The sequence below is a fragment of the Neurospora tetraspora genome, assembly GCF_033439725.1.
Source record: "Neurospora tetraspora strain CBS 560.94 chromosome Unknown B0H65scaffold_7, whole genome shotgun sequence".
NCBI lineage: Eukaryota > Fungi > Ascomycota > Sordariomycetes > Sordariales > Sordariaceae > Neurospora > Neurospora tetraspora.
Window position 1 is genome coordinate 3,206,598 of NW_026944389.1, and position 16,185 is coordinate 3,222,782.

Genomic DNA, 16,185 nt, shown 5'->3' on the forward strand with positions numbered 1-16,185 from the left:
CCCACGGCCTCGACATCGACTTATTGCCGCCACCAGATCGAGGAATCCGACCCGGAGAGACACCAACATCAACACCAGCACCACCAGCACCATCACCACCCACTGCAATCGCATTTGTTTGTCGCATTGCACTGCTGGGCCGTCTCGTTTCCTCCCCTCTTGTACAATATTCGATAGTCTTTGCTCAACAACTTTCTTCCCCCGTCTTTCTTGTCCAATGTGTTATTAATCCCGATACGACCACCCATCTACATCGCCTCCAACAAACCCTCCCGCTCTGTTATCTCGACACCCTCGACACCCTCGACATCTTTAAAAGATGCTTCCCCGAACGGCTTCGGCCACCCGAACTCCCCACCTCAACCGCCTCGTCTCGGCCGGCTCCCGTAGAGTCCTCCCCAGATGCCCGCCTTCTCTCGCTGTCCGGGGCTCGCTGGCTGCGACCCATAGGTTGTTGTCCACCATCACTACCCAGCAACCGAGCCCGCTCAAGAGACAGCCTGCACCCCGGGCGACCGTTGGCTTCGAGCGCCATCTCGCCACTGTACTAGACGAACCCGCCCAGACTGCGACAGCGCCCTTGTACGAACTGCGATCCTTCTCCCCACAGGCCCCTTTGACGGTCCGGGATCATACCAAGTTCTATGCAAAGCAGCGCGTGAATTTCCACGGCATTCCTGGAGACGTCAATGAGATGTACTTGGTTTTCGAGGCCTGTCTTCAAGTTGGACGTCTTGAGCGAGCGGCTCAGGTTCTTAAGCGTCTCGCCAACTTGGACGTTCTACCGCCAGCCGACTATCTGGATCTCTTCAACCAGTATCTCGATGCCAAGGTTTCTCAGCTCCTGGAAGAGCCTGGCGTGGACAAGGCCGATGACATCCACAAGGCCTTCGAGACCATGGTTAGCGGCGGCAGAGAGTTTCCTGTTGGTGGTGAGACCGTTGCCTTGCTTCTCAAGGCATCTCTCACCTCCACCGATGCAGGGACAATGCAGCGTTACGTTACGAGATATCTAAGCCTACTTCCCACACAAACCGCCCTCGAGACCGTCTTCAACACCGAAATCTTGACATACGAGGAATTAACAAAGGTTGCTGAGCTGTGCCCCAAGTACAACATGCCCGACAACGTGGACCCCGAAACCTTTGCGCAGCAACAGCAGCAACAGCTGAAACAACAGCAACAAGAGACAGGTGTTGACAAATCTGAGGATACAACCGAGCACTTGCTCACTTCAAGCGAACCCTCTGCAGTCCCCCAAGTTCTTGGTACTCCGCAAAAGGGATTCGGTCTGGAGTTCGTCAAGCAGACAATCAGCATGTTCACGGGCATCCCGGACGGTTTCGACATCTCGACGTTGCCTATTTCCCAGCAGAGGGAGATCCAGTCCAAGTTGGAAAGGGACTGCGTTGACGCATCCCTGGCACGCTGGCGAGAGGAGAACGAATCGCTTCAAAAAATGGGCCTGAATACATCCCTCGACACTCCATCACTCAATTCGAGGCTCTACCAGTGGCAGAAAGACCTTGAAAGTCGTCTGCGCACGATGCTTGTGGAGGTGGCAGAGTCCGAGATGGCGACCAAGAAAAACAAGGAGGACCTGGATCGCTGCATTTACGGCCCCTTCATAAGACAGTCCAACCCTGAGCGCCTGGCTGCGGTCACCATCATCAGTACACTCAGCTCGCTCGCCATGGGCGGTGCCCACAAGGGCTCCACGCTCGCATCTCTCATCACTCACATCGCCAAATTCGCCGAGGAGGACATCAAGGTACAAAAGGCTGAAGCCCTGATCAGCAAGCGCAACCTCCGAAAGACCAAGTCCAAACAGCACAACCCCCGCTCGGTTTTGCGATTCATGAACTCGACTGCTTCTGCCGGCTCCAGTGATATGGCCGACTCGAACAACGTCGACGTCGTTATGGAGGACGAGGCCTGGTCGACTATGATCCGAACAAAGGTCGGCGCTGCCCTCCTGTCCGCCCTTCTTGATACGGCAAAGATCGCGCTTGTCCGCGAGGATCCCTCGACCAAAACCCTTGTCACGCAAAACCAGCCCGCCTTCTCCCACGTTATGCAACTAAGAAAAGGCAAGAAGGTTGGAACCATCATTCCCAACAAGGCCGTCGTCGACCTATTGGTTCGGGAACCCGTGCCGGACTTTCTTGCTCGCCATCTTCCCATGGTTACCCCACCGGATCCTTGGGTATCGTTTGAGAGGGGTGCCTATCTCGAGACCAAGACCCCTGTACTTCGGTTGAAGAACGGTGAGAGGGAGCAGAGACTCTACACCGAGGCAGCAATCGCTCGCGGTGACATGGATCAGGTCTTCAAAGGCCTCGATGTCCTGGGCAAGACAGGTTGGAAGATCAATTCCTCAGTCTTCAAGGTCATGCTGGAGGTCTGGAACTCTGGCAAGCAGGTCGCAAACATTCCTCCTCTTAACCCTGTCTTTGACCTACCCCCCGAGCCGGCATCCACCGAAGACCCGACCGTCAAGCGTACGTGGCTCAAGGAGATCAAGGCTATCGAAAACGAGAGATCGGGTTTGCATTCGCAGCGATGCTTCATGAACTTCCAGCTCGAAATTGCCAGGGCATACCGCGATCAGACCTTCTACTTCCCGCACAACGTTGATTTTCGTGGACGCGCCTATCCCATTCCCCCTTATCTAAATCATATGGGCGCTGACCATCTCCGTGGCTTGATGCTTTTTGCCAAGGGTAAGCCTTTGGGAGAGAGCGGCTTGCGCTGGCTCAAGGTTCACCTGGCCAACGTTTACGGCTTCGACAAGGCTAGTCTGCAGGAACGTCAAGACTTTGCCGATGAAAATATCGAGAACATCCGCGACTCGGTAACAAACCCGCTGAACGGAAACAAGTGGTGGCTAGAGGCCGAGGACCCATGGCAATGCCTTGCCACGTGCTTTGAGCTCGCGGCAGCACTTGAGCTGGAGGATCCCACACAATATGTATCCCATCTTCCGGTACACCAAGACGGAACCTGCAACGGACTGCAGCATTACGCCGCTCTCGGTGGTGATACATGGGGTGCACAGCAAGTCAACCTGGTTCCCGGAGACCGTCCTGCCGATGTCTACTCAGCTGTTGCCAAGTTGGTCATTAAGGGTATCGAGGATGATCTCGCCAAGGGAAATGAGTTTGCCCAGGCCATGCAGGGGAAGATCACACGCAAGGTGGTGAAGCAAACCGTCATGACCAATGTTTACGGCGTGACGTATGTCGGCGCAAAGAAACAGGTCCTGAAGCAAATCGAAGCGGCGTACCCGAACCTCGAGGCCGAGTCGGGCATCGAAACCCCTCTTCTAGCCTCGTACGTGACACAGCATATCTTCAGGGCAATGTCCACCATGTTCAAGGGCGCTCACGACATCCAGAACTGGCTTGGAGAGATTGGCGGACGTGTCTGCCGCGCCTTGACGCCCGAGCAGCTTGATGAGTTTGAAAGATCGGAACGGTTTCCTCATGGAGACGGGACAACAACCGACGTGAATATGACGCTTGCCGGAACCCCCAAAAAGTCCTCTTCCCACAAGAATGACGACATTCTCAACAATTTTCAGTCAACCATCATCTGGACAACACCCTTGCGGATGCCGGTCGTTCAGCCATACAGGAAGCACGGGACCAAGACTGTCTCGACCTGCATGCAGGATCTTATCATGACGATCCCGGAGAGATCCGATCCCGTCAACAGGAGGAAACAGCTACAGGCTTTCCCGCCCAACTTCATTCACTCGCTTGATGCCAGTCACATGATTCTGTCAGCGCTGCACTGCGACGAACTGGGACTTGACTTTGCCGCTGTCCATGACTCGTTCTGGACTCATGCTTCTGATGTGGACTCTATGAACACCGTCATTCGCGATGCTTTCATCCGAATTCACAGTGAGGATGTCATTGGCCGGTTAGCTTCCGAGTTTCAGGCTCGGTACAAGAACTCCCTTTACCTCGCCAAGATCGAATCAGGCACAAAAGTGGCCCAGGAAATCCAGCGGTGGCGCGTTAAGAATAAGCTCGGGCCTAGGAAGGAGCTGCTTCTAGAGAAAGAACGTCAAGAACTTCTTCGCTCATCAAACCCCGAGGACGTCAAGAGGGGCAAGAAGATGACCTCGCCGGCCAGCCTTTACGAACTGTATTCGAGCGATGAGGATCTCACTGTCCCCGAGGACCTGAAGGAGGTTACTATTGGCAACGTCACCGGTGCTGAAGGGACGAAGGTTCGCAGGGAACGGGAAATGGATGAGGAGGGAGAAGAAGTAGATGGCAGTGAGGAGGCCGTCGAGCACGAGGAGATGCAGGAAGATGAGATGCTGGACGACGATGAAAAACGGGGGCTTGAAGCACTGAGGAACACCAACCACTTCGCCCTCGCGCAAAAGCGCGGCAAGGCCTTGATCGCATCTGGTAAAAAGAAGTCCACTATTGACGTCTGGCTTCCCTTGACCTTCCCGCCAATCCCGGCGAAGGGTGACTTCGATGTCCGGTCTTTGAAGGACAGCACGTACTTCTTCTCCTAAACATGGGGGCTGAAGTATTATCTGTCTTCTGTCAATCCTGGTGTATATATGGAGCGGAGGTCTCTGGAGCAAGGGAGGAGGATGTTCGATATCAAAAAGCGATCCATAGGCCGGCGTTCTGGAGTACCTTCTGTATATAGATGTCGACACATGAAGTTGGGCATTTTGGGCGTTCGCGAAGAGAAAATAAAATGGGCTGGATATGTATCGGAGGATGTAGTGGTTGATGGGGAAAGTTGGCTTCTTGTGTACATTACTATCGTTAACATTGATTGGTTTTTGAGCATATCATAGAAACTCTCCTCGCTGTATCAAGACATGATGCAATGTACATGGACTCTGTATCTACGACTCGGACATTCTTTGGCATAATAGTAGATAGATACCCACTGCATAGAGGTTCACAATGACCCCCCACCAGCCCCCCTTCATCGTCTTTGGTCACTCACTACCTACGCAACAAACCCCATCCCTCTCGAAGCCTCATCCTCCCTACTCCCACTCCCCTCGCACCCCGTCGCGGTCACTGTAACCGTCTCCGTCGGCACCACACACCCAGTAACACAACTCGGACACGGCTTCGTCACCAACACCGTCGGCGTAGTCGGACAGCAGTCGTTTCTGTATCCGTAACATTATCATCAGTAACCAGTCCATTCACGTAGCAACCAAGCATCCAACCAAGGCCACGCGGGCGAGATAACAAGAATCAAACAACTAAATAAACTAACCTGCACGGAACCTCAACAGTAGTAACCCTTATATACAACGGACAAGCCATGGGCCCAGCAGTAGGCGTAGGCGTAAGCGTAGGCGCAAGCGCAGGCGTAGGCTGGGGGCAGACCATCTTGGGACAATAGCGCGGGTTCGTCGTGGACGTGTGAGTGAAGCATGGTGTCGCAAGCGTTTTCAGGTGGCAAGTTGTTGGGATTGACAAGACTGTCGGAGGCTGCTGCTGGTGATGAGCAAGGTTGTTGTTGAGTCTATTATTGCTCGGGCTATTGCTCAGGAGAGCGGCGGTGATGGTGCTGGTGAGGGAGAGGAACATTGTTTTTGTGGTAGACGTGAGTAGGTGGATGTTGTGGTTTAGATTTTGGGAAAGTAAGAGGTAGTTAGGTAGTGTAGTAAGGAAGGGGTTTTGGGGAACAAGATGGGCCACTTTGTGGTGGAATATTTACCGGGTTGAGGTTTCGTTTTTGACAATGCCGTGGAGGGAACTGGTCAGTTATTTTTATACGCGTGTTGTTGTTGTTGTTGTTGTTTACATGCCTTCGAACGCAAAGAGACTTCGGTGCTGGAATGCTGCTGGTCTAACTTGGTCCAGCGTGGCACACAAGGCAAGGCAAGGCAAGTAAAACCCTTTACTTGCCTTGCCTTGTTAGGATGAGGCCTCTCTTGACTTGTTTCAATCTGTTACTTGACTTGCCTTGCTTACTTGCCTAAACTAATGAGTTACTGAAATGTACCCTCAATACTACAGTTTGGTATAGAAAACGAAGTTTCAATCGGTTAGATATAGTTTGAAGCGATACGACGATTGATGCCTATATTTTCACTCGTATTTATACTTTAAAACGTACGCGCTGAACGTAGTGGATGGGTATGTTTGAGGGGAAAAAAGGAGGGCATGCATATATGCAAGTAAACAAGGCAAGCAACCCCCCTTACTTGCCTTGACTTGCGTCAAATTTACCCTTACTTGACTTGCCCTACTAGACATCTTGCTTGCCTTGCCTTGGTATTACTTGCCTTGTGTGCCACGCTGACTTGGTCAAGCTAATGAGACCTGACTCTCAGGAGCCCGTGGAAGTCGCAAGGCTTGAAGAGTGTCATCAACTCAATCATCACCTGTATGTGTAGCGTGTCAATGCTAGGGGAAGGATAAGGAGATTGGATGGAAGAAATGCAATCCGGGGTAAGGAAATATGCGAAAGGGGCGACGCAAAGAGAAATAGGGGAGATTGGATGAGATCCGTGCTGTCACATGGAAGGTCAAATATTGGTCAAACCATATCAAGCTTTTAAACATCATTTCGTTCTATTTTACCATAAAAACCTTTTTATACGCCTCATTAACAACTTTTACCTAACCTGGGCGCCGGCCAAAGTGGGAACAGTGCAGACACCACCGCTGGCAGTCACCAGCTTAGCAATGCCGCTCTTGCCCTCCAAATCCTTAACATCCTTGCACACATCGACATCGAACGCAACCTCAAGAGCACCGGTGGTGGTGAAGCCAGGCTGGAAGGTCTCCCAGACCTTCTTCTTGGGGTTGAGCACCTTCTCGGGCTCAGCGTTGAAGCCCTCGAAATAAACCTTCTCACCGGCCTTGGCATCGGCGGGAGGGTTGACGAGCTCGACGGGGCCCTTGTGGTCGTCCTCGACGCCCTCCTGGGGCTTGGGCGAGGCAGCGAGCACCATGGCGCACGACTTGATGCCGCGCATCTTGACGGGCTTGAGGTTGCAGACCACGATGACCTTGCGGCCCTGCATCTCCTCGAGAGGGACGAGGCCGTTGAGGCCGGAGCAGACGGTGCGGCACACCTGGCCCTCGTACTCGGCGGTGTCCTCGGTGCCGGGCGCATCGCCGACGGCGATGGTGGAGACGTAGAGCGAATCGGCTTCGGGGTGCTTGATGGCCTTGAGGATGTGGCCGACACGGAGGTCGATGAGACCGGGGGAGAGAGGGGCGGGAGGAGGAGGAGCGGCCTTGGGGCGGCGGTTCTCGTTGACCTTCTTCTCCTTCTTCTCCTTCTTGGGAGCGGCAGCGGCGGGGGCAGCGTCGGTAGCGGCCTGGACGACCTGGTCCTTGACCTCGACGGCCTTCTCGACAACGGCAGCAACGGCCTCCTTGGTGCGGTCGACAACGGTGGCGGCAGCACCCTGGACGGTGGAAACGGCGGCTTGGGCAGCGGCGGCAGCAGCGGCCTTCTCCTTCTTCAGGCGCTCCTTCTCGGCCTTGGCGTCGACGGGAGGCTTGACGTAGAGGATCTCGTCGGCATCGATGGCGATCTTGTCGGCGTCGGCAACGTTAAGGCCGAAGAGGGGGCTGTTCTGGACAAAGTCGACGAGACGGACAATGTTGGGGCGGCCCTGCTGGCCGGTGCGCTCCTCGGAGGACCAGGCCTTGACGAGGGGGGCGACGGCCTCGTAGATGGCGATGTCAGCCTTGGAGGGCTTGGTGCCGAGGACGGTGGTGCGGGTAGCGAGGTCGGCGTTGAGGGCGTCGAGGACGGACTGCTTATCGTCTGAGGCCTTGATGGTGTCGGCCTTCTGGATCCATTGCTGGACTTCCTTCTCCTCGGCGGGAGTGTACTTGTAGGTGTCGAGGGCGGCCATGATGCGCGAGTTGGACAGCGAGATGGAAGTCGGCGAGACGAACTGTCGCGAGAAGACGCTGCGGAGAGCGGGACGAGCAAATCGGAGGGGGAACAGCTTGAAAGACGTTGACTCCCGGTATTGGAGTGTTTATTAGGGTATGAGGTTTTGTCGGGTTCTATATGTCTGGACAATAATTTTGAATCTTAAATCCCAATTGCGGGGCATGCCACTTTCTCGATGGAGTTGAGTCAAATCGGACGGGACGAGGGGCAGCTCTGCGACATGCAGGGAGTCAGGGACTCGGTATCCAGGTCCAGACAATGTCCGTGCACCCCAAAACCCACCCAAAACCACAAGTCCCTCCACCACTTTCTTCAACAGCAAACGTCTGGTTGGAATGATCCTTTTCGTAACTCAGCTGGCCACAAAAGGGGCCTTTTTGGGTATTATTCTGGATCCAAATCTGTGCATGCAAAAATCTTTGCACTTTTCTATGTCGGAAAGCCCGGAAAATGAGAGAGATGAATGAAGGACTAGGTTTTGAGGTACTTCTGTGCACTAACAAGTTGAGGCGCTCTAACGAGTTTTTCGCCCAAATAGGAATAAAGCACGGACATGTCTAGACCTGGATAACGACCCCCCATAGGCCATGCAGGTCCGTGCTGTGGCAAGCTTCAGGCAAGATCCTGTGCATGTCCTAAACGCTTATGCCAAAAATGCATAACATCGCATATGTCAAGCTCTGTGTGAATTATGGCAGCCGTCTGTATCGCAGCTTTGATCGTAACATAATGGCTCAACATCAACATCATACATTGGACTTTGACTTTCAGGCCGCAGCATATCTTTCCAGTCATTTAGTCATGCTTGACAACGAACACTTCTTTGAATACTGTATCTACTCGTAGCGATGAGAGCGACTGAATGGCCCGTGCACTTGGTGGCTATGCCTGGACCTCGTGACGTCGTGGCAGCCTGTGCTACCAGTGTCGCGTCGCGATGCCCTTGTCGCATTCAAATCGCGTGGATCGTCGCGTTTTCTTAATTGACAAATCAATTCGCCTCGGCCCCAATCCCATCGCCAATTGCCTCCCAAATTCGCATTTCCCGATACAATTTCAATCATATGGCGATGGTGGTTCTTCTCTGAATCCGTCGTATATGTTTGCCTTTGCCTTGTGCCCATTGGGGAATCCATCATCTAACCCCTTGCTTCAATCCTCGACGCTCTTGATCTCCCTTCCGTTTGTTCTTTGTATGTGGCGAAGAACCAACCACAACAAAGACTGAGAACTGTTTTTGCTTTTTCTGTGTGTGTCACAAAAAAGTTTCTGTCTTTTTTTGCCTCTCTGTTTTTGCTGGACTTGAAGCTCTTTTTATCCACGGATCTCGACCATTGTCAAGTCAGCAGAAAACCCACTCGGCCATCAAGGTACACGCCCGACAAAACCCTTGAACCATGCCGTCGGCATCTTCATCAACGTCGTCCGATCGCGACTCTGGTAGCTCAGGCGCTCCGTCCCGGCTGCCCACTAGCGCCCCTTCGTCTCCCCCACCCGCAGAGCCATTAGTCGAACAACAAGAGAAAGTGGACGACTCAAAGATGAGCTACACAAAGTTGCGCGCCGAGCAAAGGCTCGCCGAGGAAGAGGAAAAGGCTCGCGTAGAAAACGAAAAGGCAGAGGAAAAGCGCAAAAAGAAGTGGAAGAAGAGGGTCCTGAGCAAAGAGGAGCGTGATGCAAAGGCAAAGGATCTCGACCAGCTTCTTGCTCAGAGTGCAGCTTTCAGCAGCATCTTGACCAACAAGACAAAGGTCCTTGGTCGAGTGGGCACTGGTCTGGATGGAAAGACCCTTGGTGAACATGACTTGACCATGGCAAAGCAGCCCAAATGCGTTGTCGGTGGTACCATGAGAGACTACCAACTGGAGGGACTGACATGGATGTATGAGATTTGCGTCCAGGGCATGTCTGGCATTCTTGCTGACGAAATGGGCTTGGGTATGTTGAGTGTCCGGTCTTTTCCAACTCGGCTTTGGTCTGGGCTAACAGCTGCATCTATAACACTACAGGCAAAACCATTCAGACCATTTCCCTAATAGCCCTCCTCCGTGAGCAGGAGAACTACTTGGGTCCTCACCTTATCGTTGCTCCTCTCAGCACCTTGTCCAATTGGCTTGACGAATTCCACCGCTGGGTGCCCTCCATCCCAGTTGTCATGTATCATGGCACCCCTCAGCAGCGCCAGGACATCTTCAAGACCAAGATTATGCGCCATCTCCACGGCGGCAGACCGACCGAAAAATTCCCCGTTGTCTGTACAACCTACGAGATGGTGCTCAAGGACCGTGCCAACCTATCCAGGATCAACTGGGAGTTTATCATCATCGATGAGGGTCACCGCATGAAGAACTTTGATTCAAAACTCTTCAGAGAACTCAAGACATTTACTTCAGCCACTCGTCTCCTTATCACCGGCACCCCATTGCAGAATAATCTGAAGGAGCTCTGGTCCCTTCTTAACTTCCTCCTACCAAAGATCTTTAGAGATTGGGAAGCCTTCGAAAGTTGGTTCGACTTTAGCGATCTTGAAGATGAGGAAGGAACCGAGGAGTTCATCGCCGACAAGACCAAGCAGGAGCTTGTTAAGAAGATGCACGTCGTCCTTCAGCCGTTACTTCTGCGGCGAGTCAAGTCTGACGTCGCCAAATATCTACCCAAGAAGCGTGAATACGTACTGTACGCACCAATGACAAAGGAACAGACCGATCTGTACAATGTCATCAACGACAAAAATATCGATACCCGGTCATACCTGGAGAGTAAAGTAGTCGAGCGCCTTATTGGAGCCACAACCAGCGGTGCATCCTCGCGAAGAAGTACTCCTCGCTCTTCCAAGGCGAACAGCGTGAAGATGGAACCTGATACGATCAGCGAATCCGGCAGCTTCACGACGAAGACTAGCGCACTCACTCTCAAGGAGGGGGAATCAAGCCCGCTAGCCAAGAATGCTTTTGCAATGATGATGGGCAAACGGACAGGAGGTCGTCCGCGCAAGAACGCTCTTCCTGTGCCAGAACCTCCTGCGGAAGAGACCACCCTAGTCAAAGCTTCCAGGGCAGGTACCAAGAGGAAGGCTGCGCCGGTTGTAGAGACTCCAGCACCAAAGAGCACAAAGTCAAGCAGGCAGTCTACGCCCATCAGCACCCGGGGCCGGACTCGGCGAGGCAGGCAGTCATACAAAGAAGCAGATTCAGACGAGGAACAGCTCGATGACGACGAATTCGAAGAGAAGCTAGCCAAGGAGGCTGTGGAGGATGAAGTCCAAGACATCGAAGCCATTCTCGATGCCGAGGAGATCGAACGTGCCCAGACCCTCGACCTAGCCAAAAAGGAGATCTCCAACAAGAAGCTCGGAAACCCACTCCTCCAGCTCCGCCTCGTCTGCAACAGTCCTCACAACTTCTACAATCCCTGGTCCAACTCGGACCAGCCCATCGACGAGAGCATCGTCACCGCCTCCGGCAAGATGCTCCTGCTGGACCGGCTCCTTTCCGCCCTCTTCGAGCGGGGGCACAAGGTCCTCATCTTCTCCCAGTTCAAGACCCAGCTCGACATCCTTGAGGACTACTGCCGCGAGCTGCGCTCCTGGGACGTCTGCCGCATCGACGGCGGCGTCGCCCAGGACGACCGGCGCGCGCAGATCGAGCAGTTCAACACGGACCCGGACGTGAAAATCTTCTTGCTGTCTACCCGCGCCGGCGGGCAGGGCATCAACCTCGCCAGCGCCGACACCGTGATCCTCTTCGACAGCGACTGGAACCCGCAGCAGGACCTGCAGGCGCAGGACCGGTGCCACCGCATCGGGCAGACACGGCCCGTGGTGGTGTACCGGCTGGCCACCAAGGGCACGGTGGAGGAGGAGCTGCTCATGAGCGCGGACGCCAAGCGCCGCCTGGAGAAGTTGGTCATCAAGAAGGGCGGGTTCAGGACCATGGGCCAGAAGCTCGACTTGCGCGAGGAGGACCTGGATCGGGAGACGCTGCGGGCGTTGTTGCTGAAGGATGGGCAGGTGTACAAGTTCAGCGGGGACAAGGAGATTCTGAGCGAGGAGGATCTAAGGGTGTTGTGCGATCGGAGCGATGAGGCGTATGCGAGTGCCGCGAAGGGTGAGGGCAATGCGGATGGGTGGAAGGTTATTGAGACGCAGGCGGAGGGGATTAGGACGGCGGGGGAGAAGAAGAAGAGGTGATGTGGTGCTCTTGATCACGCTTCAAGGATTGGAAAAAGTCACAGTTGAGTATACCCATGAACATGATGATGTTGGCGTGTCGCGCGGTTAGCCCTATGATTGCTCTGAGCCTTGAATGATGTCTAAAACTCCAAGGGAGCTGCACCTATACGTTCCTATACAACGGGTTTGCAGGCATCCCCCCGGTCGTCGTGAGGCGACTATGTCGAATCGCCAAGCCAAATATTTCGACTTGACTTCAAGTCAAGTCAAGTCAAATCAAGTCAAATCAAGTCAAGTCAAGTCAAATCCAAGTCAAATCCAAGTCAAATCCACATCCAAATCCACATCCATTCACGGTTCAATAATGTTCCTTCCTTATGCGCATGCATATCCTTACGCCGGCCCGACAGCCAGATGCGCACACACGGCGGCAAGTGCAAACGCAGTCGACTCGTGACCGACCGGAACGTACTTTCTACATCAGAATTTTTCCCTCCCCTGCATTCACTTCGTGATTTGAATTAAAATGCCGTCGCGTTCAACAACTCGCGTTGGATAACCGTGGCAGTCGTCACCCACCCACTGCCAAACTCCTGTACTTGTTCCCAACCAGGCGGGGCATTCCCTCTCCTCGATTCTTTTCCCCAGACAAGCATCCAACAAGACAATTTCCCCCATGCTTCGCCTTCTTTTTGATAACAGCTAGCATCGTGGATACCGACCATGAAACCCAGACTCGTCACGCTGTGACTTCGCCGTCTGCCCAAGTGCCTGTCATTCCGCTTGATGCTCACTGCGGAATATGCAATGAGAAAATCGATCGAGACGTCTTCGTCACTGCTTGTATGCTCCCTTCCCCCACCAAATTCTCGGTATACCTTAACTGACAGAAGATGATCAGTGATTGGAAAACGAGGACGCATGACCTACCTTGGCCGTACCATCAAGTTTCCCTTTCCAATCTACGGCACTTACCTCCCCTCTCCAGACGGCATAGACGCATACCTCGACCGCAAGAAGTCCTTTCATTTCTGCTACCTGTGCACTGATTCTACCCCATGGAAAGAGTGCCTTTCCAACTGGAAACACTCAAGCCACGCTTTCAACAACCCATACGAGGCCGTTACCACCCATCATGACTGCTTTTCCATGTTCATCCAGTCCTGCCCGCTTCCCCCACGCCTGGCATGCGAACGACTATGGAAGGTGGCCATTGCCAGACGCCCGTGGCCCCTCGGTTACCAAGACCTGCCGTCCATCTCACTTACCGGCGCATATCATGTCCTGTGCGTAGAAGCGGTGAGAAAGGTTGCTTCAATCTACAACATTCGCCAGTTGACCAACTTTCCCACGGAATTGGTCGAGCGGATTCGGTCATACTCCCCAGGAGAACCCGTGTTTTGGAGGGCTGTCACCGCCCTGACAGTGGCTTTGTCCCTGTCCAACTTCCCAGTCATTGATGAGCAACGTGTCGAACTGACCAAGGTATCCCACTGGGAAAGAGGGGGCACAATACAAACTTCGGGACCCGAAGGCCGCACAACCGATGTCCTCCGTATCACCTTCGACATAGATGGAGTCCGCAAGATTGAACGGCTTCCACGATGGCCCAACTGCGAAAAGCAACTAAAGACAGATGAAAGATTTGCCTGGGTTATATTGGAAATAGACGGTGTCGAAATCCGAGACAAAATGGCGTACTGTCAAGGCGGTCTCCTTCGATTCAGCTGGGGTGACACCAGCCGTGCACTTGCACACAGCATCCCACCGATGATCTGGGACACGCCTACACCTCCGGACCTGCATAACATTGAGTACAATGCGGACAAATTCTATTTTCCGTTTTTTGGAGGGGGGTATGGTGGCTCCTTTGAGGCGGGGCACTTGATCAATCTCGACTCTATATCCGGCCTCACCTTCGTATATGAGGGCAAAGAGCTCACGGCAATTCACTCGCATTGTGGCGACGCGATCAACAACTTCGGCATTCCTGTCGGTTCCCGTTACGGTCAACACCAAGCCTGCTTCTTCCTTCCAGTTACTAAAGAAGACAAGATTATGGCCATTGGTATTGGATGCTACCCAAGAGCGTTGGTGATAGTTGTAAGTTTCTTCTTCCCCGGTGCTAATCGTCGGTGTCCTTCCCCTCGTCGTCATTCCTTTTCTACGTCCCATTTACCTTGAATGAGTCACACATCCTATCTCTCTTTGTCTTGTTTCCTGTCTTCTGACTTTCCCTGTCCCTTCCTAGGTCAAGAAGCGCCTGTCTGGGGATACCGTCATCGGTTTGCCATGCCCCAACCCCATTACAGGTCAAGAAATTTCGGTAATGTCACCTGATGATACAGAATTTGAGTTTCTGGCGGGACCCACGGAGGGCGATGAAGAATATTTCGATCCTCGTCATTTTCACTGGGGTGCGAGAGAGCCTCAGGCGCTGCTATATGGCTTCCAGGGTAAGCGAAACCAGCTAGACCTGTTAGGAGGCTATCGCTATGATCCGCCCCAGAATTGGGTACCTGGATGGAAACCAAGATTGCAGGGGCGGTCGATTCCTCATAATTGGCCTCAAAATAATCTTTTTAGCAGGGACAACCAGGAAGATCTCCGCTTCTACACTTCTGCGCCGCTCGAGGGGGTTATTTCTGCCCAGATGTTCTACAGTAGGAGATTCGTTCCCCGTGGAGGAGAGCCCTTCTGCTCAGGCATCATCTTTCACTATGAGAACGGAGGCTCGAGGGTGGTCGGGGAGGTTCGACTTATCAACGACCGAGCCAGTATTGCAGGCGAGACTATTATCCATCCTAAGCTGATATGTCTGGAGTGGCCAAAGCGTGATGGAAGTTCCATCAGCCAGAGAATTCGCTTCTTGACAGAGGCCGACATCGAGAAAGGCGTACATCCAGTCCACACAAATCCCCGCCTCGGCAAGTGTACCCGTTTCCCGATAGTCAAGGAGAGTGTTTGCTACCCTATGGAAGGCACGATTGACTGGTGGTTTACTGCGAGCGAAAGGATGCGGGTAGAGATACGGGAGCAAAGGTGGATGATGCCGGGGGAGGAGGAGGAGGATACACAGGAGGGAGAGTCACAGGAAGAGGACATTGATGATGATTAGGACGTTGCAGACACCTATATAGTTGTGTATGAACGGATATGGGAACATGAAGGGGTACACCTTGGAGGTAGGCCTGTGATATACACGACGCTTAGTTCAAGCAATTAGAGGAAAATGAACCATGAAATTGAATTGAATACGGGGAATGAAATAAGAAGACAAGAAGTAAACCGAACGAAAAGGAAGGAGAACAAAAGGAAAAAAACCCCTCCACCATCGGTCATCGCTCAGCAGTCATCAGTCATCGGCCATTTCCTGCCGAAGTCATTTTCACCCACTACCCGGAAGAACAAAGGAGCAATCACTCAGCATCGAAGAAGATAAACCAACCTGCTATCTAGCACAACCTAGAGAGAAAAGGAATTTATAGTTACAGCAAGAGACAACAACAGTCACGAGCAGCTTGAGTGCTGCTCACCCTCTTCTCAGGCTCGACCAGGGCACCAGCGGGCTCACGTCGAAGGAATATTAGAGCATGAGGTCTGGGAAAGGGGTAATTAGGTAGGTAGCTTGCCTGAAATATATGCACACATCATGCATTGTTGGATCAAATATGCGTTTTACCTAACTATGTGTTCTTTTCGAGCACAAAAGGCAGCGGCTACACCGCCTATTCTTCGCATAGAGAGCGAATGTTTCCCTATCCATTCAGTCATTGTTATGCAATGAGGGAAGCCGCCGCGGTGGCATGTTCCGAAATCCGAAATGCCCCAATATGTGTTATCAAACTGGCCCAAAATCGGGAGGTTTTGAACAAGAAAACGGGAGGTGTAGATGATGATGATGCTATGAGTTTAGAATGTTGTAGCAGAGGGCGGGTGGAAAAGATGACAACAATTACAGAATGTCGATGGCTTCATTGCTGTAAGTCTTTATCATTTGAGGATTGACCTCTAACCACGAATAGGAAAAGAAATAAAAATGGGAAAAAAATGATTCAACGGGGAAAAAAAAGCAAGAAAGAAATCCAGGT

General features: G+C 52.9%; 5 protein-coding genes across 5 annotated transcripts; 3 read left to right on the plus strand and 2 right to left on the minus strand.

The window, feature by feature from the left end:
- The first annotated feature begins 156 nt into the window (after window positions 1-156).
- Window positions 157-4,549, plus strand: B0H65DRAFT_302253 (mitochondrial DNA-directed RNA polymerase). Its single transcript, XM_062823153.1, has one exon. The coding sequence runs from the start codon at window positions 320-322 to the stop codon at window positions 4,538-4,540; it is 4,221 nt and encodes a 1,406-aa protein (XP_062678860.1). The 5' UTR covers window positions 157-319; the 3' UTR covers window positions 4,541-4,549.
- A 483-nt stretch (window positions 4,550-5,032) lies between these two features.
- Window positions 5,033-5,900, minus strand: B0H65DRAFT_591762 (uncharacterized protein; the record flags this gene model as incomplete). The annotated part of the gene is made up of 2 exons (XM_062831111.1): window positions 5,272-5,900; window positions 5,033-5,161 (listed from the first exon to the last, which is right to left on the minus strand). Coding segments are annotated over exons 1-2 (444 nt in total), but the record flags the coding sequence as incomplete, so codon positions are not given.
- Window positions 5,901-6,316: 416 nt separating this feature from the next.
- On the minus strand, window positions 6,317-8,188 carry B0H65DRAFT_580944 (uncharacterized protein; the record flags this gene model as incomplete). Its single annotated transcript, XM_062830806.1, has 2 exons — window positions 6,632-8,188; window positions 6,317-6,388 (listed from the first exon to the last, which is right to left on the minus strand). Exons 1-2 carry the CDS (start codon window positions 7,877-7,879, stop codon window positions 6,317-6,319), a joined length of 1,320 nt encoding a protein of 439 aa, XP_062678862.1. The 5' UTR covers window positions 7,880-8,188.
- Window positions 8,189-8,851: 663 nt separating this feature from the next.
- On the plus strand, window positions 8,852-12,465 carry B0H65DRAFT_476696 (SNF2 family N-terminal domain-containing protein). Its single transcript, XM_062827382.1, has 2 exons — window positions 8,852-9,861; window positions 9,933-12,465. Exons 1-2 carry the CDS (start codon window positions 9,321-9,323, stop codon window positions 12,110-12,112), a joined length of 2,721 nt encoding a protein of 906 aa, XP_062678863.1. The 5' UTR covers window positions 8,852-9,320; the 3' UTR covers window positions 12,113-12,465.
- Window positions 12,466-12,471: 6 nt separating this feature from the next.
- On the plus strand, window positions 12,472-15,212 carry B0H65DRAFT_511699 (uncharacterized protein; the record flags this gene model as incomplete). The annotated part of the gene is made up of 5 exons (XM_062828509.1): window positions 12,472-12,562; window positions 12,863-12,937; window positions 12,996-14,197; window positions 14,346-15,116; window positions 15,156-15,212. The coding sequence occupies 5 exons, from the start codon at window positions 12,472-12,474 to the stop codon at window positions 15,210-15,212; spliced, it is 2,196 nt and encodes a 731-aa protein (XP_062678864.1).
- Window positions 15,213-16,185: the final 973 nt, after the last annotated feature.